The sequence below is a fragment of the Camellia sinensis genome, chromosome 1 (assembly GCF_055761805.1).
Source record: "Camellia sinensis isolate YWXY chromosome 1, ASM5576180v1, whole genome shotgun sequence".
In the NCBI taxonomy this organism is placed as follows: Eukaryota; Viridiplantae; Streptophyta; class Magnoliopsida; order Ericales; family Theaceae; genus Camellia; species Camellia sinensis.
In genome coordinates, this window is record NC_138961.1 from 158,587,437 (window position 1) to 158,613,949 (window position 26,513).

General features: G+C 36.6%; 1 protein-coding gene across 1 annotated transcript; it reads right to left on the reverse strand.

The window, feature by feature from the left end:
• Positions 1-1,522: 1,522 nt before the first annotated feature.
• On the reverse strand, positions 1,523-25,734 carry LOC114274471 (glutathione S-transferase DHAR3, chloroplastic). The gene is made up of 6 exons (XM_028216392.2): positions 25,183-25,734; positions 23,855-23,945; positions 23,188-23,331; positions 20,300-20,417; positions 19,712-19,852; positions 1,523-1,758 (listed from the first exon to the last, which is right to left on the reverse strand). The coding sequence occupies exons 1-6, from the start codon at positions 25,421-25,423 to the stop codon at positions 1,672-1,674; spliced, it is 822 nt and encodes a 273-aa protein (XP_028072193.2). The 5' UTR covers positions 25,424-25,734; the 3' UTR covers positions 1,523-1,671.
• Positions 25,735-26,513: the final 779 nt, after the last annotated feature.

Genomic DNA, 26,513 nt, shown 5'->3' on the forward strand with positions numbered 1-26,513 from the left:
AAATTTGATTTATTATACATTTTTATATGTATATATTGTTTTACATATTTTATACATTCTTTACCCATGTATTGAGATATATGATCACCTTTTAGGAAGCTATGAATAATTTAAAAAATAAAATATGTAAATTAAATTCATTTTGAATAACATTTGTAAGTAAAAGAGTATTTTATACCATAATTCAATTTCAACTATTTTTTTAAATCCTTAATTTAATTTATTTTTTGAAAAACATTTATTTTAATTGATGACTAAATTTCAAAATTTTAATTGGATAAATTACATTTACCTTTTAAAAATATATAATTAAGTCTTACTAATTTGACGTAGTTACATTAATTTCTCTTTTACTAAGGGATAGAACAAATGAAACTAATGTGGACAGTGTATATAAAGTCATGCAGAGTTAAATATAAAAAATACTGGATACATTATAAATATATTTTTTTAAGATTTGTTTAAAATACGTATTGTATCATGTAATTCTAAAAATTATATCACGCCCCTCCAAATTTCTAATCACATAATAAATTATCTCTTTTATAAAAAAAATTATCAAATTAATTAATAGTTTTTAATATTATCACATATATACTTTATTAATAATATAGCTGATGCCTAGCCCTGTTTTTGTTTCTTTGCCTTGTAATTTCTTTCGTTTTTAAAAAAAAAAAAAGAAGTTAGTACGAAGAGAGAATAGAAGTACAGGACCAATATAACTACCTTCATTTGGATCTTAAATTTGTACCCAAAATAATAAAAATAAAAGAAGAAAAATTGTTGAGACATTCATTTTAAAAGAGTGTACGACATTAAGTCCAGGATTGTTTTATTTTAGTTATAAGGCCTGATTAATGAAACTATTTAGTAAGAAGAACAAACTCTGCTCTTAAAAAATATTTTTTAAAAAAAGTAAGAACAAATTTAATGATATATTTTTTTTTTAATTTTTAAACACAACCTTTGGTTGCTAGAAAAGTTGTCGGCATCAAAAAAATTGTCGGATCTGACTGGTAGCGACAGCAATAGGCTACCAGTAGTGGGTAGTGGTGATGACATGGACAAATTTCTAGAATATGTGAATGGAAAGCTGGCACGTGAACAAATTAGTGACATTAGATAGATAGATAGAATAGTGGACAAATAGACATGAGTAATATGGTCTTTTAAATTTTATTATCCTTATAGCCCCAAAAGGTTAGAGCTTAGGACTATTACCCCAAAAGCCTACCCAAAAAATGAAAACGTAAAAAAAATAAAATAAAATAAAATAAAATAAATACTTATATATATATATATATATATGTTTAAAAAGATTATTCTTCACTTATTTTCACCTTTTCATTTCTTTTTCCTTTACAAACGCAGGATCCAGACACATGATTATAGGGCAAGGAGCTACCAACCTCGACCATGAAATCCAATCAAACTAATATGAATGATCTATTCAAAATGGAAGCTTCATATTGAAAGCCCTTACATTTGGGCAGTAAAAATGCATGAAACCAATCGCATACAATTGAAGCAAGAAACTGTATTTTCATTTCAAGGATAGCGTACACATCAGCCATGACTGTACACTGTTTACAGGATTATGCCAATTTCATATTTACCTAATTGCAGAGAAATATAGACTGCAGAAGTTGCAGGGTACAATAACTAGAATGATTAACCCATCACTTTTGGTCGCCAACCCTCGATCACATCCTCTGGCAAAGCTCGTGTTTTGACAAATGACTCCATGGAGAATATGGCCTGCATTATGGATTAGAATGCAGGAACAAACATTATCCATAGGTTAAAAATATCTCAGCATTAGATGTTCACATAAACGAAGGCATGAAATAGAATTGAGCATTTAACTTTTTATGCAATGCCAACATTTCTGGCAGATTTTGCAACTAGACAATCACAAATCCAAGTAATATAGCCGAGAGAGGGTGTAAGAAAATTACAATGATCACCCATGGCCCAAAGCCTTCCTGCATCAACCGATCAAGAGCAAGAAAGTGACAACCGAAGAGTTTAAACATTTTTTCTTAAAAAAGAAACTCGAGGAAACATTAAATGAGTCCCATAAAATTCTTGATGGGTTTTCCAGCAGCTAGTTGTGAGGTGGAAAGTCTGAAGTTGATGGGTTTGCCAGCAGACAGTTGTGAGGTGGAAAGTCTGAAGTTCAAGCATGACTATCATCATTATTCTAAGTTTCATGTATCGAATTAACAGGGAGTGTGAGGTGGAAAATCTTTGAATATCGATTAGGTCTTACAGCGTCAAAGTCGTACAGTCCTGCTGTCACTCAAAACTTCAATTGAAGCTTCTGCCTATGATGACATAGCATAGTGTCACAGGGTGACTCTTTTTCACATCGGAAGTTTCTCCATGATGCACTCAAACTCCACCTAGTCAAAGCTTGCCCAACCTTTTGACCATTCGAGTGTTGAATCTTTACCTGTCTGGACATTTGTAGGCCTGAACTTATCTAGCAAGAACAACTCCGTCGAAGGAAGTCCTGCACTTCAAATGGCTACAGGGGACATGCTTGTCCCAAGCTGCACATCCGTGCGACCAACCAGATGATTCAGTGCCCCAAGCTCAGCCATGAGCAAGGTGCTCGCCTCACCGAAGGATCCAATGTCATCAAGACACTCCTTTCCACACAACAATACAAAGTGTCCACTGGAAATGTGGCTAAGCCATCTCACGTTGCCCAACCAGGTGCTAGTGTAGGCCCTTAACTAACCAACAAGTTTCTATTGCATATTGGGTCCTTGTTGCGCATCTCAAATAGACACAGGGTCATCGATACCCCCGCACAACACTGAGGGTCACTTGCGTCCCACAACGCAATCCTTGTGCACACGCATGCATCCACCATTGGCCATTGTGTGCCTATAGTGTTGCACTAATGTGACACCCAAGTAAGGCAACATGTCAATGCATAGCCCGCAGGTAAGCATTACACCAACTAGCACAACAAGCTTCAGATGCTCAACACAAGAGAAGGTTAGATGAGATCACTGATTGTCCACAAGTTGCAACAGTGCCTCCATGCCACATATCCTAGACCACTAAGACCCCCATATGCAAGGTCAAACCAAAACCAATGCCCATAGATTGGCACAGGAGGCTCTGGTGACACACCAAACTTTATCAAAAATCTTATTCTCAATAGAGAATACAACCAAACATCTCTTGGTGACCTTAACTTAATTACCCTTAGCTAAAAATAAAAGAAGAAATCTAAGAAAGAAGGAAGATGATGATAGAACAGAGATGATGAGAGAAAAACAACGTTAGGAGGCACAAAACCTAATTAAAAATTAGTTTGTCCTCTCTAACTAGGTATATTTATATCAATAAGTGATAAGTAGACAATTACACAACTACCTTTCATCTAATCTTAACACTCCCCTTCAAGTTGGTGCATAGATATCTCTCATGCCCAACTTATACACAATGGGATGAAAAACCTTACTACCCAACCCTTTAGTAAATATATCAGCCAACTGTTCTGCTAATTGCACAAAAGGCATACAAATCACTCCACTGATGATTTTATAAAATGTCTGTCAATCTCAATGTGCTTTGTTCTATCATACTGAATTACATTATGAGCAATGTTAATAGCAGCCTTATCGTCACAATACAATCTCATTGGCTCACTACTTAACAATCCCAAGTTTGCCAATAAAACTTGAAGCCACATATTCACAAATGCCACTAGCCATGCCCCGATATTCTGCTTCTGCAGTCAATCTAGCTACAATTGCTTGCTTCTCTGTGCCAAGTTACTAGATTTCCGCCTACAAAGGTACATTAACCTAAAATAGATCTCCTGACATCAACTGCACCAACCCAATCTGCATTAGTGAAGGCCTCCAACCTCAAGTGACCATGATTAGAAAACAAGATCCCTTTTCCTGGCACTGATTTCAGATACCTCAAGATCCGATTAATTGCATCCAAATGACCTGTTTGTGGATCATGCAAAAATTGGCTTACTACACCCACAGCATATGCACTATCAGGCCTAGTATGTGAAAGATATATTAATCTCCCTGTAAGTCTTTGATATCTTCCTTGTCAACACAATCTCCATCACTACTGCTAAGTTTGTGATTGGCCTCAATAGGAGAATCTGCCGGTCTACATCCTAACATTCCTATTTCCTCAAGTAGATCTAAGATGTACTTTCTTTGAGAGATAAATATGCCCTTGTCAGATCTAGTGATCTCAATCCCAAGAAAGTACCGTAAAGGCCTAAGATGAGCTTGGAAAGTTGAGCTTTGATTTGAGACATCTCCTCTACATCATTTCCAGTCACAACTATGTCATCCACATAGACAATAAGTATAGCAATCTTATCAGCCCGCTGTTTGATGAACATAGTATGATCTGCATGACTCCGCTTGTAACCAAATCTAATCATTGCCTTTAGAAATCTATCAAACCAGGCTTTAGGAGACTGCTTCAAACCATACAATGCTTTCTTTAACCGATAGATCTTCTCAACAATAGCTGGAGAGGAAAAACCGGGAGGAACATCCATATACACTTCTTCTTCTAAATCACCATGGAGAAAAACATTCTTTACATCTAATTGTTGCAATGGCCACCCCAGATTTGCTGCACAGGAAAGCAAGACACGAATAGAATTCATTTTAGCCACCGGAGCAAAGGTCTCTTGATAGTCAATGCCATAAGTTTGAGTAAACCCTTTAGCAACTAGTCTCACCTTATATCTCTCAATGGTTCCATCTGCTTGTTGCTTAATGGTGAACACCCATTTGCAGTCCACAAGCCTTTTCCTTGATGGTAGAGAAACTAACTCTCAAGTACCATTCTTACTCAAAGCTCTCATTTCTTCTGCCATAGCTTCTTTCCACTTAGGATCATTAAGTGCTTCCTTCCAACCTTGTGGAATAGATACAGAACACAAAGACAAAACAAATGCACGATATGATGGAGAAAAGGAGTCATAGGACACAACATTAGATATAGGATGTTGAGTACAAGTTCTAACTCCTTTCCTAATAGCAATAGGAAGATTAAGATCATCAACGGGAATGGGAGTAGTGGCCAAGGACTCATTACCTGAAGGTCCACAAACGGAATAGTAACTGGATTCGGAGATGGCATTGGGCATGGAAGCACGTGAGATGGCTATTCTTTTTGTCGCCAAGTGTAGGTCTTGAGATCTGGTCTATCCATCCTACTAGACTCCCCTTGAATACGTTCAGTTTGCACCTCCCCACTAGACTCACCCTGAATATGTTTAGTTTGCACCTCCCCCACACTACAAATGATGAGAAAAAAAGGATCAGATAGATCAGAAGAAACAATCTTTTTTGTAGAAGCCTCCTCCTGAAGAGACTGACCTTGACCTGAAAAAAAGGACTCAGATTCACAAAAGATAACATCCATAATAACATAGAATTTACGAGAGTAAGGATCATAACACTTATAGCCTTTCTAGGTAGAGGAATAACCAACGAAAACACAGCGCATAGCCTTGGGATCTAATTAGTGAGGCGGGAGGAATGAACAAAACAGACATGCACTTTAGGAGGAAGAGAGATGGGAGACACAGTAGTGTGAGAGAGAAGATCAAGAGGGCACTAAAACTGAAGAACACTAGAAGACATGCGGTTAATAAGATAAGCAGTGGTAAGAACCGCATCACCTCAGAATGGTTTGGGAACTTGCATTGTAAACATAAGAGCACGAGCAACCTCAAGAAGATGACGGTTTTTCCATTCAGCAACACTATTCTATTCAGAAATACCGATACAATTGGTTTGATAAAAGATACCATGTTCTTCGAGATACGCACAAAAGTCACCATCAATATATTCAGTGCCATTGTCACTCCGAAGGACTGTAATGGGAGTGGCAAACTGAGTATGGACCACCTTATGGAATGTTTTAAAACAAGAGAAAACTTCACTCTTGGTACGAAGCATGTAAATCCAAGTGACACGAGAATAACAATCAATAAAAGTGACAAACCAACAATAGCCAGACACAGACATTACACGAGAGGGACCCCATACATCAGAATGAATAACCATAAAAGGAAATAAACTTCTTTTATTAATTAGAGGATAACAAGAATGTTTATGCTTGGCAAACTCACAGGCATCACAATAAAAATTATTCCTATCACAATGCTTCACTAAACTAGGGAGAAGTTTGTCTAAAACAAAAATGGGGGGATGCCCTAAACGCAGATGTCACTGATGTAAAAGTGAGAGGCCAGGAATGCCGATAGTCTGAAGAGCTTGTCTAGAGGAGGAAGATCCAACATCCAAAACATACAGGCCCTCATGTGCTTTACCACTGCCAATCATTCTCCCCGTATCCAGTTCTTGAAAAACACAATGAGAAGGATAAAAGGTTATGAAACAATTTAAAGAAATGGTAAGATGACTAACAGAGAGCAAGTTAGCAGAGAAATTTGGGACATGTAAAACTGATGATAGAGAAATAGAAGGAGAACAATGAATAGAGCCTGTCCTAGAGACAAAGGATAAAGACCCATCTGCAACTCTCACTTTATCCTTCCCAGAACAAGGAGAGTAAGAGTGGAAAAGATTAGACAAACCTGTCATATGATCGGTAGCACCAGAGTCAATAATCCAAAGAGATGAAGTGGGATTAGAAGCAAAGTTAGAGGAAGGGGGATTAGAAGCAATGGCAGGAGAAGAATCAAGTCGAGCCATCAGACGCCGGAGAGTATGTAACTCGCCTTGGGAAAGTGCTGCAGGATCACTTGAAGTATTAGGAGATGACTCCGAGAGATGTGCATTAGAGCAAACAGTACCACCACGTTGGCCACAACCACCACCTTGTCCTCGAATAGGACGACCATGCAACTTCCAACAATGGTCCCGATCATGTCATTCTTTCCCACAAGAATCACAAATGATCTGATCATTAGAGGAGCCTCTGCCTCCAGACTTGGACATATCAACTTTATCAGCCGTGGGAGTAGAAAAGACAGCTAGAGCAGAGCGATCCTGAAGGGCTGATGAACCATAGCACTCCACCTACTTTCTTCCTGCAGAACATAAGCATAGGCCTTATGCACGATAGGAAACGAATCATGACCAAGACCTAAACACGAATTGGATCATACTCCATGTTGAGACTAGCAAGGAAGTCATACACATGCTCTTTGGACACCATCTGCTGAAACATAGTTGCATCTAGGGAACACACAGCCTAGAAATTTTGATAATAGTCAACTTCCTACCACAAACTACTCAACTCTAAATAATACTCAACGAGAGACCTATCTTTCTAATCAAAACCCCGAATCTTTTTAGGCAGTTCATAGGCCAGAGCATCATTACCTCGTTGGGAATACATCTGATTTGCAACAGTCCAAATCTCATAAGCAGTGTCCATAAAAAAAAAATACCGACTAATATTAGAATGAATAGAACTGAGTAACCAGGTCATAACCAGGGCATTCTCCTTATTCCATTTGTCACGTGCTAGTCCATCCTCCGTAGGAGCCTGAGTAATGCCTATGTATCCCAACAAGCCACGAGCAGTAATAGCCAATTGAAAGGAACGGGACTATACTAAGTAATTGGTGCCATCTACCTTAATAGAAGTAAGTTGAAGAGGAGTTATCACCAAGCATCACACTAGGACCTAAACTCTTAGTCTCATTGTTGGCAGGAATGACACCTTCGGCAGCCATTGGTTAAGACCACACAACCAAATGAAAATTGAGATGAAGAGAGAACAAAACTATATCTGGAAGTATAAATCTCACCAAAGACACAACCAAGAAGCACCAGAAACAAGCTCAAACAGCACCCGAATGAACCAAAAGGACCAACAACAAAAAAATACCGCAGAAGTGAAAACTGAAGCCAAGGAAGGCTCTAAACAACCTAGTCGCTGCCTAGAGAAGGGAGCCCAAGCCTTGAATCAAACAAAAACATACTAGAATTGCAATTCTAAAAAAATGATCTATTATTCTCAAAAATAAAGAAAAAATCAAAAAATAAGCAAAGAGGATCTCAAAAAAATTGAAAATTTTTCTCGGCAATCCCCAGCTATAGTTGAGCATGCTGGGATTTTTTTTTTTTTTTTTACATTATCGAACAGTGAAAGGATGGACCAGGAAATTGAACGAACACAGATTGTGTACTGCTCTGATACCAAGTTAAAAATAAAAGAAGAAATCTAAGAAGGAAGGAAGAAGATGATAGAACAGAGAAGATGAGAGAAAACAACGTTAGAAGGCACAAAACCTAATCAAAAATCAGTTTGTCCTCTCTAACTAGGTATATTTATATCATTAAGTGATAAGTATACGATTACACAACTACCCTTCATCTAACCTTAACACCCTTCTTGAACCAAAAGTGTATAAAGGTCAAGGTGGTCTTCCACATCGAGGCTCAACTTATGACCTACCTCTTAAGATACGACATTCTCGCAACTTCCACTATTAATGATCATGTTGCAAACTCAGCTTCTACTGTTGCGTGTCTAGAAAATTTTGGTTGGCAACCAATCTTCTTCACCTTGTTTAAGCGTAAGAGGAGTCTTCTAAATCATGAGAGCAAGACCTACTTTCTCAACATCACCTATAATTTCCTTATTATGGGGCTGGTAATATATTGGAATATCATCATCACAAAATATATGTTGTGTCCGTGTTGGACACATGGGACACTAACACCGTGTCTTGTGTCTGTGTCCATGTCCATGCTTCTTAGGTTCCATCACTTCCTCAAGAAGAAATACCTTAATTTGGTTGCCCATAGCCTTCCAACAATCCGAAGACTTATAACTCGATTCCCCACTCTTGAAGCACTTAGGTAGTGTTTGGTTCATTGGAATGGAGTGGAACGCCATTACAATGTCCATTCCCATGTTTGATTGACTAAAAACTTTGTGAAAAATAAATTGCAAATGGAATCATTATTTACCATTATAAAGAAATGATCATTCCATGGGGAAACTTAGGGAATGACTTGACCATTCCATTCCATCTTATTCCAATGAACCAAATAGAGCATTAAAACCACCAGTTTGGGACTGATTTTGGCCTTCCAAAGCACAGTTAGTGTGTTGATTTTGCATTTGGACAGAATCTATCCACACTTTTTGTTGAAGAATTAGCCTTGGCAAAGCTAGGAGTAGGTTGGCCCAGCCTAGAACCACCTGGGAACTGTTGTCCAGGCCTATAACCACCTCAGTTTTGTTGCTTTTCAACCACCAAAGCTCTATTATAAGCCTCCAAAATGGACCACAACATCTGAAGGCTAAATACCTCTTGGATGGAGAGCCTCAACCCACTTATGTACCTTGCAACCATTTGATCTTCACTCTCACTAAGATCAACTCTTGCAACAAGTAGATAAAATGCTTCCATATATTCCTCAACACTCCCAAGTTCCTTGAGGTTATACAAGTTCTTGTACGAAGTTTGCATACAGTTCAAACTTTGAGCTTCTTCATTTTCTACCAACCTCTAATCTTTCCCTTGAGGCGTATAGACACCAGTTTCACCATTTTCTCTTCCAAAACTTTGCAACATGCAAACACTCTGATGTAGGACAAGTAGGGAGGACTTTTAAAGCTGAATTTCAGTAGGTCTTTATTGTGATTTCAAGCTAAAATGTAATGGACAATTTAGCACTTCTACTAGTGTATAGAAGAATTAGGGTTAGGGCTTAATGTAATAAGAAGGAAGATTAAATTTTGGGACTGTTTTGGGTGCTGTGAACAGTATCCGTGAACAGTGTTTTGGGTTGTTAAAGTGCAGAATTTAAAAAAAATGGAAAGAAGAGAAAAGAAGAATATAGATCTAAGAATCACTCCTAGAATTCCTTCAACATCACATCTAGGGTTTGATTGCTTGACACAATCCATAAAGAAACTTCAAAAACTCTTGAAATTCTCTAAAATGTTAACTTCCTTGAATTAGAAGCATTACATGATTTTATATAGACTTTAGAGATTTCTTAAACCAACTAGAACCAAAAAAGTAAACAACTATAATATCTTTGATTTCCAAAACCCAGTGTTTTAAAAAGCCCTAGGCGCATCAAGGCGCCAAGGTCACCTGGAGCCTGAGCGCCGAGGCGCGAGGTGAGGCGCGCGCCTCACCAAAGCGAGGCACAAGTTATAAAAGTTAAGCAAAATATTAATATAACACAATTTTCAACATAGAAAGTATTTAATATATATATTATTAATTTTTTTAATAAGAAGAGAAGAGAAGAAGAAAAAAAATAATTAATTTTTTTAATATATATATTATTTTATTTATTTATTATATTTTTTACATAACGAGTTTTAATTAATTTTTTTTATTTTATTTTACATACATATGTTTATTTTTTTTATTACTGTAAATAAGCATATATTCTATTTTATATATTATATAAGTATATTATATATTATATAATAGATATTATAGGTATTATATAATATTATATATATATATATATATATGTGAATCAATTATATATTATATATTATATATAAGTATATTATATATTATATAATAGGTATCACTTTTTGCTCTCTTTTGACCACATTTGGTCATTTTATATTGAAAAGTTTTGAATCCCTATAGGCATGCCCACAAAAAAAAGGTAAAGTCCATGAAGCCCGCGCCTCGCGCCTCAAAAAAAAGCCCTCGCCTCAGCGCCTAAGCTGCGCCTCGCCTCTTGCGCCTCGCCTCGACCTGTTCGAGGCGCAAGGCTGCGCCTCACTGCGCCTCGAGCTTAGGCGCGCGCCTAAGCGCGCTTTTTAAAACACTGCCAAAACCAATTGAAGACCAAATAAAAAATATAAATAAAACTTAATTAAATAACTTGACCCACAAGATGAACCATGGGCAACTCCTACAACACATGCCAGTAAATGTAAAAATTACCCTAACCTAAAATTCTACAAAATATAAACTAATCATAAAATAAGACTATAATAATACTAGAAACATCATTAATGGTTCTTATTGGTTTTTTCTTTGAGATCATGCCAATTTCCAAATATCATCACTTCTTTGAATTTACTCTTCCTTGAGCTTCTTATATTCTGCATCACACTCTTTCAATAGTGTTCAACCAACATCACAAACTCATTCGGATTGAGACTTCCACGAAATTTGGAAGGCTCAATTCTGATATTGTTCTCTAATTTGTACTCAAATCTACCATAGGTTGCTCAAAGCCATTGCGGAGCACCAAAAGGATTCTCAAATTGAGTTTGAGCATCCTCAAAAGCATCACTAACATCGGTAGGAGCTGGAAAATGCTGCACCATCTCAGTCTCAACTCTTTTATCTCATTTCGTTGACTTGGATTGACAGTGTTTCTTCAAATCAAAGGATTCATCTCAGATTCTTCTCCCAAATTTGTGACAAAAGCCTCTACCTGAACCACTTCTTCTACCTCTACCTCCGTTAAGCATCAATCTGAAACTTAATCACTGAATTCTGCTTGAGACTGTGAATATGTATTTTATATTTCTGTTATGCTCTGTCTCTCTTAAGGGTAGTTTAGTCTTTCTCTTGTAATTAGGATATTAGAGTTTTGTTAGTTTAGTATATATATTGTATTCAGCCCTTTTGATTAATTATTCAATATAGAGATTATTATGTTTGTTATCATGGTATCAGAGCTAGGTCACAGTAGCAGACTTAGAACGTTGATGTAGCCTTCTCTCATTTGTCATCTTCTCCCTTTGCATACGTCCTTCGCAGGTGTTCTCTCCTCCCATACGACTTGCTAATCATTCTGGAACATCTGTTCTAGGCATCGTAGGTGGTCTCCTCCCACATACGACCTACGAATCCTTCTAGAACATCTGTTCTAGGCATTGCAGCTTTTGTTCCAAGCATATCGACTCCCGCAGTTGTTTTTTTCTCTAGACTTCGCAACCTTTAGGCGAGTGGTTCCAGCCCAGCGCAACCTGCAGCTCTCATGAAAGTCCTTTTTAGCCACTTTCGACTTATCTAGATCAATCAAGTTGATGTGGGTATCAGTCGAACCTCTGTTTTTGCCTTCTCCTAGGTTTGATCAACTCTCTGTTCATTATCTGGTTGTTTTGCATTGCTGGGTACTTTAATTTGCTTCATATTAGTGCATAATATTTTTTTTTAGGCTGCTTGATATTGCATATTGTTTGAGTTGATTGCTATTGTCAGTACTATTATACTTCAACTATTTTGAAACTATGATGATAAGTTCCACAATTCAATTAACATTAAGTTGGATGGGTCCAACTCTTAGTTGCAGGAATCGTGCAACCAGGTGGCGATTCTGAGTAAGAATCGTGATTCCAAGTAAGAATCGTGATTCCGCGCTTCCTAGAAAGAAACGTGTAAGAATCACGTTTCTGTGGAGAGAGAAACGCGATCCAGTCCAAGATGGGATCGTAAGGGGGAGAGAGAAAGAGAGAGAGAGAAACCTGAACTCGTTGTCGCCTTCTCCTTCGACATCATCTGGACCTTCGAGATCACCTGGACCTTCGATCTGCTCTCGCCTCGCGATCTGCTTGCGATCTGCTCGCGATCGCTCTCGCCTTCGATCTTCTCAACATCGCCTTCGCCATCGCCATCGCCATTGCCATCGCCATCGCCATCGCCATCGCCTTCTTCGATCTGCTTCTTCGTCTTCTTCTTCTTCTTCTCTCTCTCTCTCGTCGATTTATGTTTTGTTCTGTCTCCCCCCTCCCATTTTTAACATATAATAAATAATATAATTTGTTATATAAGAATAAATCTAATTAAATCAAATATAATAAAAAATATCAAATCAAATCGATAAAATAAATATCCAATTTTTAACTTCTATTTACTTTAACTTATTTTATTATTCTTTATTTGTTATATTTTTTATTTATAATATACATCAATTAAAAATAAAAATAATTATATAAATAAATTAAAAATATTATCAATAAAAATAATACCAAGATAAAAATAATAAATATATTTAAAAATAACTATTTAACTCACCTTTATATAATAAACATATTTTAAAAATAACTATTAAAAAATATATATATATATATATATTACCGCTCCTGAGGCGCTCCCAACCTAAGAAACTTCTATCGGCTCACGCTTCCCCACTCCCGCTCCCGCTCCCGCCCCCGCCCCGGCCCCCGCCCCCGCTCCCGCTCCCGCTTCGTTCAACTAAGGTCCAACTATTCATATTGGTCGCATGTTATAAAGAATTTTGTAATAGGCAAAGGCATGTGAGGCTATGTTAGTGGTGTTACAAGACAACCTGATGAAACAAAAGAAACAGAGGGTGCAGTTGCCCAATGGGATAAAAAGAATGCTCAGATTCTCACTTGGTTTCACAACGCTGTGGCATTCACCATTGGTCAGAATTTTTCTAAATATGACACATCGCAGAAAGTTTAGGATTATTTGAAGCCTGTATCTGGAATCCAATTTTGTCAATCAATATGAGCTTGAGATGTCTATTCGCACTGCCACACAGAGTGATAAGTCAGTTCAAGAATTCTATAACATGATGACATCTCATTGGGATTAGTTGGCCCTCACGGAACCTTCGGAGCTCCAGGCACTTGATAGATGTGAGATATCGGGAGAAACAACGGCTTGTCCAGTTTCTTATGGCTCTTTGGGGGGCTATTTTGCGTCGCTCTCCTTTGCCTTCTGTTGATGGAGCTATTCGCGAGCTTATTGCAGAAGAAACCCGGTTTAAGGTCTCACATTTTTCTTCCCCTTCTCAATCTATCTTTTCTGCACCTCTCTTGCCAACTCCTGTTGCATCTCATTTGATTCAAGTTATTGGGAAACCTCAGCCTCAGGTTTCCATGGATGAATGTAGTTTTTGCCATCAAAAGGGTCACTGGAAGCATGCTTGTCCTAAGCTTTTGCAGCCCAAAAGTCGCCGCCCCCCTTATGCCTCATCCCAATCTCATCAGCAACCATCTCATCATGCTCCTCCTGCTGCCTATGCTACTCCCATGTCTGATCCTATGCAGTCTATGTTTAAGTAGTTCAAGTCTTTCATGGTGGCCAATCTGAATCTCTCATCTTAGGCCTCTGTTATGACTACCACTCAGTCAGGTTTGCCTAATTCATCCTCCTCAGGTAGTGTACCCACTTCATGAATTTTTTATTCTGGTTGTTCGCATCATATGACTCCTATTGCACCTCTTCTTAGTAATCGTGTGTTTCCCTCTTCTCCTATCAATATTGCCACAGCTAATGGTTCTTCTATGAGTATTCAATCTATTGGTTTCATTTCCTCTCCCCATTTATCTATTTCTCATGTATTTTATGTGCCTCATCTCTCTATCAATCTTATCTTTATTAGTCAATTATCTGATTCCGATTTTGATGTTGTTTTCTCTTTTTCTCATTATGTCGTGCAGGATCGAGTATCCAAGAGGCAGATTGGGATCGGGACGTAGAGTTGGCGAACTATATATTTTGGAAAGCTTGCATGTTCCTCTGGCTGTGTCTTCTACTGCTTTATCTTCTTTTTGTTTAAACAATAAATCCTCGTTATTCTATATATGGCATTCTAGATTAGGTCATTTGTCGAGTGATCGCTTGAAGTTGTTAGTTAAGTCTGGATATTTAGGCAATTTCCCTCTTTCTTATATTTCTAAGTGTAGTGGTTGTAAATTGGCTAAAATGTCTGCTCTTCCTTTTAATAAAAGTAATTCTATTTCTTCTTCTCCTTTTCACTTAGTTAACACTGATGTCTGGGGACCTTCCCCTATCATTACAAAAAGGGGTTCCACATATTATGTGTCTTTTATTGATGATTACAACAAGTTTACATGGGTATATTTGATGACACGCAAATCTACTTTTTACAAAATATATTCTAACTTTCACTCCATGATTCGCACTCAGCTTTTTACCACCATTAAAATTCTTCGTTCTAATTTGGGGGGTGAGTATTATTTTTCTGAGTTTACCGAGTTTCTAGCTGCTAATGGTACTATTCATCAATCCTCCTACTCTGGCACTACTGCTCAAAATGGTCGTGCTAAACGCAAACATCGACATCTCCTTGATACAACTCGCTCTCTGTTGCTTTCGTCTTCTGTTCCCTCTGTGTTTTGGGGAGAAACTGTGCTCACTGCTGCATATCTTCTTAATCGGATGCCTACTCCTCTTCTCTCAGGTTCATCTCCGTATAAGCGTCTTCTTGGTACTATTTCTAATTACTCCCTTCTTTGTGTTTTTGGTTGTGCATGTTTTGCTCTCCTTCCCAAATGGGAACGCTCTAAGCTTAGTTCTCGTTGTGTCCTGTGCGTGCTTTTAGGGTATGGTATTAATCAGAAAAGTTATCGGTGTTATGATCCTGTCACCAAAAAGTCATATGTTTCTAGGCATGTCACATTTTTAGAAAAACTACCCTATTACACTATCTCTTCCCCACATGTCCCCATTGCCAAGGATGAATTGGTTCATATTGATCCATTTCCTACTGTTGTTCCTCCCGACACATTTGTTTATGATCTTGAGGTGTCTACTTTGTCTCCTACTAGTACTCCTGACCCCTACCCAACTCCTATTGCCCCTGCTCCTCTTCTTGTTTACAAGCGTCGCAAAGCACTTTTGAGCCCACCTGTTGCTAGTTCTACTGCCTCTTCCACTGGCTCTATGGATCTCACTCCTTCTGCACATTGTTTTCCCAAGTGAGCTCGACATCCTCCAAACAGACTTGGTTTTAGTAATACCTGTTTCTCCTCTTCGTATCAATCTTTTCTTTCTTGTCTTCATACTTACTTTGAGCCCAGGTCCTACAAGGAAGCCTATTATGATCCGCATTGGATTGCTACTATGAATGATGAGTTAACTGCTTTAGCTAAGACTCAGACTTGGGATTTGGTTTAGTTACCTGCTAACAAGAATATTGTGGGATGTAAATGGGTTTACAAGGTCAAAACTCTTTCTGATGGTTCTTTGGAACGGTATAAAGCTCATTTGGTTGCTCAGGATTTTTCTCAGGAATATGGCATTGATTACGAGACTTTTGCCCTCGTTGCCAAGATGACTACTGTTCGCACTCTTATTTCTGTTGCCGCTGCCCATCAATGGCCTTTGTTTCAGTTAGATGTTAAGAATGTTTTTCTTAATGGGCATCTTGTTGAAGAAGTTTATATGCGTCCTCCCCTTGGCCTCTCTCACCCTTCTGGTGTCGTTTGTTGTCTTCGCCGTGCTCTCTGTGGTCTCAAGCAGCCTCCTCGTGCTTGGTATGAGCGTTTTCACTCTGTTGCCCTTCAGCTTGGATTTCGTCCCAATCTTTACGATTATGCTCTATTTGTTCATCATACTTCTGCTAGCCTTGTTCTTCTTCTCTTGTATGTGGATGATATGATCATCACTGGCTCTAATTCTGGCACTATTCAGGTGGTTAAGCATGAGTTGTTTCAAGAGTTTGAAATGAAGGATTTTGGGTCTCTTTGGTATTTTCTTAGTATTTGAGGTTCCTACTTCTCCTACTGGGTATCTTTTGTCTCAGACTAAGTATGCCCATGATATCCTTTCTCGTGCAAATCTCACTAATGACAAAACGGTCGACACTCCTATTGAGTTGCATGCCAAGTTTTCTCCATCTGATGGAGTTCCTCTTGAGGATCCTACTATGTATCGTTGAGTTGGTTGGGTGTCTTGTTTATCTCACTGTTACTCGTCCTGACATTTCTTATGCTGTGCACATACTCAGTCAGTTTGTTTCTGCTCCTCGTTCCACTCATTGGGCTGCCTTGCTCCGTACCCTTCGCTACCTTCGCGGTACTTTGTTACAGTGTCTCTTGTTGTCTTCCTCTTCAAACTTGGTTCTTCGTGCCTATGTTGATGCTGATTGAGCTGGTGACAACCCCGATCGCAAATCTACTTCTGGCCTTTGTCTTTCTAGGTGATTCTCTTATCTCTTAGAAAAGTAAGAAACAATCTGTTATTGCTCGCTCCACTACTTAGGCCAAATACTGTGCTACGGCTCATGCTAGTTCTGAGATAGTTTGGCTTCATTGGCTTCTTTCTAATATGGGTGTTTCTATCTCTTTCCCTACTCCAATGTATTGTGATAATCAGAGTGCTGTACAGATTGTCCATAATTCCGTTTTTCATGAGCTTACAAAGCATATTGAGATAGATGGTCACTCTATTCGCCAGCATCTTCAGGCTGGCACTATTACTCTCTCTTTTGTTCCCTCCTCTCTTCAGTTGGCCGATTTTTTTTTATGAAGATTCACACTGCTGCTCGTTTTCGTTTTCTTCTTGGCAAACTTTTGATACTTTCTGCACTCACATCCTCAGTTTGAGGGGGGGTGTGAATATGTATTTTATATTTCTGTTATGCTCTGTCTCTCAAGGGTAGTTTAGTCTTTCTCTTGTAATTAGGATATTAGGGTTTACTTAGTTTAGTATATATATTGTGTTCAGCCCTTTTGATTAATTATTCAATATAGAGATTATTATGTTTGTTATCAGAGACAGCTCAGCAGAATAATTTTATTATTATTTTTTTTTATCAAAGATCAGTTTTGAAATCAAAATTGCAACTCGATGTAAAACAAAGTCAAGTTTTCAGAAATCAAAGTCGAACTTGATGCAAAGTCAAAAGTCAAAGTGGAAAGATCAAAGCCAAAAGTTGAAGATAAACTAGAAGACTGAAACCAAACTCGAACTTGTTACAAAGTCAAAAGAATCTAAGTCGAAAGTCGAACAACAAACAACTATCGAAGTCGAAGTTCAATGGAGGAATGATAATCGAAATCAACACTCAATTGATAACTATTTTTGGAAATCGTTAACTAATTGATTAAGTTCTAAGCGAACACTTCATCCTTGTTGATGACTTCATATTCAGATGAACAACAACACACGAGCTACTCAAAGCTTCGGACCTCACTCAGAGGTACACACGACCTGAATTCGAGGTAGGCAGCACAAAATCCAGTTGCAAATTAGGGCAAACAATTGTCACACACCAAATTTTGGTTCTTTGCAATCAAATTCTGGTTTAACTCCAAGTGAATCACTCATAAATATTGTAATTGGAACAATGAAACATGAAACCCAATTTTGGTTCCTCACAATCAGATTCCAGTTCAACTCCAAATGAATCACTCGTACACCATGCAATTGGAACAATGAAACATGAAGGAAGGATCCGAGCCAAGAAGCTTTGAAACCAAACTTGATGCAACCAAATCTAGAAGGGAAATGTATAGAGAGATAAATTCCCAAATCTAGGGTACAAGAGAAAAGCTCTAACGTTTACAATCTCAAAAAAATAAAAAAAAAAACTAGACATTAAAAGCCTAACCACCTATTTCTAGACACATGCTAGCTCATACAACAATAGAACTAACAACAACTAACTTTAGAATACACTACAAACTGCACCACCCAATGAGTTAGACCTTTTTTAAAAAGAACTTTAAAATTGAACACGCTTTGAAGACTTGGGGAACACATGTTTCCATCAGTTAAACACACATAAAGACATCCCATGCTTAAAGAAAGTACGTCCGTAGCCAAAGAAAATTAAAACAATGCATATTTATACCAATTAATCCCTCATCCTTTAAGTTTTTTTAGTTTTATTTAAGGAACACTAAAATCTAAACCTTTTAATTTGTTTTTAGAATAAAGCCTTTTAAAATGGATATTAGTAGAATATCCATTAAGAAAATTGATTTTTTATTATTTTGATACAGTAGAATATAAATAATTTTTAATGTAAAAAATAAACAAGCTATTATTTTCATGTTTATGTATAGATGTATACATCTATAAAAGATATTTAATTCTTGTTGTGTCCATTCCATGTCCATGTGGTTTTATTGTGAAAATCACCAAGTCAACATATTTGTATTGTGCCGTATCAGTGTCCTGTTGTTCAAATAATGCTAAGTGTAATCAATTCACCCTCCCAGCAACCTGTACTTGAAGGACCACCTAGGTAATGCCTTTACCTATGTATGCATGTGTTGTGTGCAAAGAAAATGCAATTTTCTGAACCATGGTGAATTTTAGATGTCATTTCATTCTACAACTGGATTAAGCTTACTTGCCCAACTAGGTAATGCCTTCATCTATGCATGCATTTGCAGTTTACAAAGTGTATGCAACTTTCTAAAGCATGGTTAATTTCAGATGTACTTTCATTCTAAAACTTCATTAAGCCTACTTGCAAGATGGGCATGACATTTATTATCAAGAGAAGAGGTGAACTTTCCGTAACAACCTTTTTTCCACAATTAATTGATTGCCCTCTTTATTCTAAACCACAATTAATTGATTGCCCTCTTTATTCTAAAATCCTAAATCAAACTTATCGAGTTAGTCCCAAACTCCCATATTTCAATCATAAGCCTAAATTACTTCATCAGGCTGTGAAGCATTCCATAATTTTCCACATACCCAAAATTTGAATTTGTCCACGTAATTTTTCACACATTAATGGTTAGACACTCCCACATAGCTCATGAAGAACCATGACTTGACATGGAAATCCAGTAAATAAAATCTCATTTTCCATGATACATTAATCAAAACTCCCTGCATGCTAAAAGAAATAATAATCTAACAAAATCAGCAATCCAAAAACCTGACATTTATTATATATGCAAAATTAATTCCCACAAATATTCTGTGACAAATGTTCCTTATATATAAAAGAAATAATTCTAAAGGCCTAGCATATACTTAACATACCTTCATGTAGGACTTCACACAGGGAAGTGAATCTGGAACTGACCAGTTTTTATAATGCCCCAGTGAAATCTCTAAATGATACAGCTTTGGTCCAAGGGACAAGTCCGCAGCAGATACTCTTTTCCCATCCACAAAAGGGCCCTTCAACCAACAAAAGAGATTTAGAACATAAATATGTTAAGAGCAATTATTTTCTATATTTCTTTGTAGAAAATATATTATCCATTCCATTCAAAGTCCCCAATTTCTCCATGCATGTCACTACAAAAGTGATGATATTACAGACAGGCCATCACATTCACCTCAACAAGCTTCATGTTCAAACAGATGGCACAAGTTCCAAAATAGCTGAAATTGAAAAGCCCAAACATACCACAACCTTAGGTGCTATTTTAAATATATGGGGACAGACAGGTTTCAAGATGCCTAGGCTTCATCATTTCAAAGCCAAAATTATTTCCAGACCACAAGATCAATAACTTTCCTCACCTTAACAACAAAGTAAAAAGGAAACACAACAACAACAACGTAATAATAATAATAAACCAGTATAATGCTGGTGATGGTGTGATAAGACACAGGGCTCACATTTTCTTTGAGATAATCATTGAAAGCGGCCAGCTCACTGAGTAATGCTTGCTTGGTTCCATCATTGGGGTCTTTGCTTTTAAGGAAACCAATGAAGGTGGAGAAGATCTTTGATCCACTACAAGAGGAGAGTACAGAATATGAGAATAATTGCTGTTCTACTACACCACAATCTGTTATTCTGAAACAACTGAGAACTGTGAATAGACATTTAAAAAAATGTCGTATACTAGTAGAAAGGAACAGAATTAATCAATGATTTTTGACGACTGGGACAGCCACATTATACTAAATGTCACAAATTTGCAAAATTGACGACTAGGACAGCCACATTATACTAAATGTTGATTTATATTTTGTAACTAAGATTATGAACGTCCAAAGAACATACAGAAAGAAAAAAAAAAAAAAAAAAAAGTTGAAAACTAATCTTCTACATTCTGTAGAATAATCCAAAAAATTTCTTTCTACATTAGGTGTTGTTTGGCACAATCTATTTTAGCAAATCTTTTTATCTTATTTGGGTCACATCACCTCTCTACCACTTTGCGCATCTTTTCGTAAAAAGTCAAAAAGTCTACACTTTTAGATCATCCCCAAACAACCCATAAGTTGCTTTCCCACGTTATTGCTGAGGTAAGCCCTTGCACTGATCCACACTTATTTGTTTTATCTACTTTAACAAAACAAGAGAAAATAAAAAAGAAAGAAAAACTAGTTTGTTTTCTCCTTCCTCGCCTCACTCTACACTATTGAATGCACTCATTGAAGGGGACCACCAGTAAGCAAATGTTAAAAAATATCTACAACTTGCAAACTATGACAGTGAAATGTTCGATTAAGCATCACCCAAATGTATATTAATATAGGATCTAAATTAAAAGACATGTACAACAAAACTCTACGAAGACGTAATTTCCTGCCAACTGAATATGTGAGCAAACCATAGGGTTGCTCCAAATTTCAATCTCCTGTGTACCATCATTAGAAATTTCCATTTTCTTTTTTATGTCATACTCACTTAAAATTTGGATATTCTTTCAACTGAACTGAAGGCCATTTATGTAGTGTTAAATATGTTGGATAGCATGACATACATTGTTAAGCCTATTTCCTATCAGCTTAATCAGCTTAAGGTTTTGGAACAATTGGTGACTTACATGGTATCAGAGCTCATGTTGAGCAGGTCTTGGGTTCAAGTGACTCCATTGGCATGCGTTCCCCATCTTTATTATGCTTCTTTCTAGTCTCTATGTATGTCTCTTTGCTATTGGAGCATGTATAAAGATAGAGTCCTTCATCGAATAACGAATAAAAGGAGTGGATCTTAATATATATTGAATGGGCTCTCCACTTACAAGCTTAAACTTTTAAGTGGGTATAAGTTCGAAACAATATATGTTGGGCCCTAGTGTCACACATGTGCACTCTAAAATTTCTCCCTAATGGATTGGGTCGGTATTGCTGCGCACCTGTGGATTCCCTGATTCCCTAAAAACTGGTATAAGAGCCCATGGTAGGCGTTTCCCCGTGTCACCATCTTTAATCTAAAATGTTATCAAATCTATAAAGTGTACTGATAGGCAGCTTAATTATTGCACATTAATGACCAAATGCAAAACAACCATGTTGGGTTGGGATGCAAATGAGAATCAATAACAATATTCCTTTTTGAATGCCAACATATTTTGTGTTGGAACATCAAGACTGGTGCTATCAACCATAGGCATCCTTCATGCCTACTATACGGTTTCATCCCAATATTCACTGGGACTGCCTTTTATTTCCTTTGGGCACAAAAGTGGTTAAAATTAGAGCAGGATTATTATTATTATTATTATCTAAAAAACAAATCAATTTAGAATCAAACTCACAACATCAACTCACCCTTAACACAATTTCCGTCGAAGCCACCATGGTACTACATGGCTGGATAGCTTGAAATATCATTGGATAAATCAGAGATGGAAAAAGGAATTACAATTTCCAACTAGATCCAACTATTTGGGATGTCTAACAAGCTGAGGTTGTTAGCCATACCTATAGATAAATTGATAGCCATGTCAACAAGTTGCAACAAAAGTGCTATATGAAACGTACGAACTTTCAATGAAACATTTGAAGCTCTTAATATATGATTTAACGTGACAATGAAATTTCTGCGGGGTCAAATAATTGTAAATTTGAAACAGCCATCTGTTTCAGAGCATTTGTAGATCAGCAACTTTCAAAATTATAAAGCAAACCAACAAATAAATTGAAACCTATGAAGCACCAACACTTCAAAACAAGTGTTGTATCCGTGTCGGACACTTCGGGGACACGCGGATTCTTTGGGGACACTTATGGGACACACCACATGGCGTGTCCCCTTATAAGTAATTTATTTTCAAGAGACACGCCGGAGACACTTCGGGGACACACTAGTGACATGCCAAATTGTCTTTTCTTCCATTTTATTTAGTGCTTTTGATAAACATTGAATGTTTATTATTTTTTTTCTTAAATTTAAATACTTAATAGATCATCCATAAAAAAATATATAAACTGTAAGTATTAATTTAAAAGTGTTTTTAAAAAAAAATAGAATTAGAGTTAGTTTTTCTTAATGTTAATTGTTTGTGAATGTAATATTAACCTAGATAATAAATAAAAATATATAAAAATATATTTTACTGTCGTGTCTCCGCCGTGTCCGTTTCCCCATTCGTTCGAAATCGCCGTGTCCTGTGTCCACATATGTGTCCTTGTCTATATCCGTGCTTCTTAGATTGAAACTTTTAAGCCTACTACCTGGCAATATCAATCAGAAAATCTCATGCCGTATAATTATTTCGCAGTGAGCACCATTCTATGGCGAAACATGCTCCACTAAACATTTAACATACACTGAAGCTTTCTCAGGTGGTGTTCCCAAAGGTGGATTAGGGAATTTTTCTTCTAGTGCTTGGGTGATGACATCTGAATCAGCAATCCACTTCTCATCAATCTTTATCACTGGAACTTTACCCTCTGGACTTACTTTTAAGAACCTAGAACCAGGAAATGACAAAGTCAGTGTATGATTAAAAATGTGGTATTTACTTTTTTTTCTTCTTCTTCTTTTTTATTTTTATTTTTATTTTTTGATACATTATGAGTATGTTTGGTTTGAGTTTTAGAGATGAGTTTTAGAAAAAAATTTCTAAAAAATTGTTTGGTTTGAGATTTTTCTCAAAAAATTTCTCACTCTCTCTTACACATCAATCAATCACTTTTTCTCTCTTCACTCTTCTCTCTCCTTCTCAATCACTTTTTCTCTCACACACATCTATTCAATTACAACAAAATATCAAATCATCCCAAACTCCCAAACTCTAAAACTACTTTCAAAATATACAACCAAACAAACCAAAAAAATTTCTAAAACAACTCTCCCAATTTTTTTTCAAAAACAAACCAAACAAGCCCTATATGTGTGAAACAAATTTGAACCCAAAGATATAAATATGTATATATATATGAAACAGATATATTAAAACTATTTGACTTAAAAAAGGATGACTAATTTATTACCATTCTGGCTTTTTAGATAAATCAACCAACTTCAACTCATATGGGAGATGCTTCTCCTCCAGTGTCAGCAAAACCCTTTGCGTAAAGGGGCCTAAATACATAACGTTAAAGATAAGCAGCAAACAAGTAAGAAATTATATCTGCCTTAGACTCAAGACTAGCACATAAACTAATATATTACATTAAAACTTCTACATAAATAATTAAAGTTTTTCATTGCTAAAGAAGCTTCCATCAGTTATCAAAAGCAATTCTGGAGTTGAAAGAATTGGCCCTTTTTTTCGTAACTAGCACTGTGTACTTAACACCGGAATGAGGTATTGAGGATACATAAGTTTTGAAAAGCATGGATATAAGTTTTTAAAACAAAAATAACACAAGAGTTTTCATTATAACAAAACCCTAACCTATATTCCTATAGGAAAGTAAAATGTACTTGAAATTATAACAGACAAAATATTTTTATTTTTAAAACTTTGCAAAAAGGTTTGAAAACAATTTCTTCTTTCAATTTCTTCCATCTTTTTTCCCAATCTTTTTCCACCCTTGTAGATACCCTACAGCCACATTGTGAGGGAAATATGCTGGTAATCTGCCCCTCTCCCTCTTTACCCTGAATTCTACATATGTAGAATTTTAATATTTTGAAAAATTATTTGGTGCTTCTGGGGCGGCACCACGTCACCATACATCATGCCCCGTGTTGTTTCCAATTACTCAACACAAAATAGTCAGTCTCACCTTCTCCACCAATCACAACACCTAGGCACCACAAGGCCATGCCCAGAACCACCAAATAACTTGTCCTAAATTTTATTCTAATTTACCTTGCTGACATGAGTGTTCTCAAACTGTCATAAAAATGTTAACACAAATTCATGCACTACCTATATAAATAAATAAACAAAGCAGACCAATAGAGGTCCAAATTCTTAACACTAGGAAGACAAAGCCTAGAAATTAATTAACCTATTAGAACTCCGTTTGTTTCCTGAGAAAATGTAGGTAAAGAAAAAGAAAAGAAAGTGTTCGGCAAAGGCAAAGCACAAAGCCGAACAGTTAGAATTAGGTCGGCAGGTTGCAGGTTTACGTATTCGTTAGTCCCAATCCCAAATTAGTAATAAACTTTCAACAATGCTAGGTAGCTAAAATTTCTGTGGATCAAATGGCTGAAAACGATGTCGTTTTGACAGATTTTGAGTGTAAAAACGACGTCGTTTTAACAGATTTGAGCCATTTGAACCACAAAATTTTGAGCTACCAAACATTTTCCATAAACTTTCCTCTTTAATTTTCGGAGAAACCAAACAGAAAATTGAGGGACTTACAGTCACCGAGCCTGTTGGGGGTAGTGAGAGAGGCTTTGACGCAGACTTCGAGAGGGTCGGAGACAGAGGAAGAAGACACAGTGAGGCTCCTCCTGATCCTGAGTGCATGTGTAGTGCGCCTCGAATGGGCCAAACCGTTGGGGGGAAAGGTGCAGGTGCGAGAAAATTGGAGGGTGCCGGTGAGGTGTTTGATAGTTGTAGATAGTGCGGAAGCCGATGGATGAATTTTTGCCGTCGACATTTTGCCTTGCTGCTGCTGCTGCTGTCTCTGGAAGGAACTCTGTGGAACTGAAATTCTTTTCTTCCCACGGATTGCTTGCTTGCTTGCTTGTGCCGTCGATGAATGGACACGTCACATCACACGTCACTAGATGAAATTAAGGGAAAATTCAGGACAAAAATAATACACTAAAAAAATATCACCAAAAAATTTATCAAATATCTGAAATAGTGTGAGATCATATGGTGTGAGATTGTGCAAGTCTACGTCCAAATCCAAATAACACATTTTGATAAAATTTTTAATATTACGCGGGACATGCTTTCGGTTTCGACAATGAAAAATGATAGGACCCAATAAATTTTTACTAACGATCCAACTTCTCTACAGTTGAACATTAAGATTAGATTGTCTAGTGTATACTTTGGACTTTTTTTTATATTATATTTTAATAATTTAAGTTGTTCATATTTTAAAATTTATTAACTATATTATTAATTTAAGTTGTTCATATTTTAAAATTTATTAACTATATTATTTATATAAAAAATTAAGTCAAGTAAATAATAAAAATCACGTGTTCGAATTAGTTTTATATGAATCGTTTATTTTCTCACCATCTATTTTTTTAAACAAAATTGATTTGAACACTTGGTTGTTGTTATTTGATCGACTTATTTTTTTACATGGATAATATACTCGACAAATTCTAAAATAAAAATAATTCGGATTATTGAAGTACAACCCAAAAGTAGGCCCACGATACGGGCTAGACGGATCTAGTCTTAATCTCTAATTGGACACAAGCTGGACCTTTTTACTAATATTTCAACCAAACGTCTCACATAGCCACATCTATGTGAGACATTTTATAAAAAAATTGGTAAATCTCTTAAATTTCGTTTGGTTTAGCTTTTGAATTGTATTTTGAAAGATAAGTTGTTGAAAAGAATTTTAAAAATTGAAAGTTCGTTTGTTATGAGCTTTGAAAATAATTTTGGGATGAATTATATATATATATGTATATATTACAGTTGAATAAATGGGTGTGAGAAAAAATTCAATTGACTGATGTATAGAATGTGAGAGATTGAGAGAGAAAAGAAAAGGA

Excerpts from the sequence above, each read along its gene's own strand:
- LOC114274471 (XM_028216392.2), bottom strand. The coding sequence starts at position 25,423 with ATGTCGACGGCAAAAATTCATCCATCGGCTTCCGCACTATCTACAACT. Across the intron at positions 19,853-20,299 it reads ATGATTATCTCAAAGAAAAT|GGCCCTTTTGTGGATGGGAA; the intron begins GTGAGCCCTGTG and ends TGTTGGTTGAAG. Across the intron at positions 1,759-19,711 it reads GTGTGAAGTCCTACATGAAG|GCCATATTCTCCATGGAGTC; the intron begins GTATGTTAAGTA and ends TCCATAATGCAG.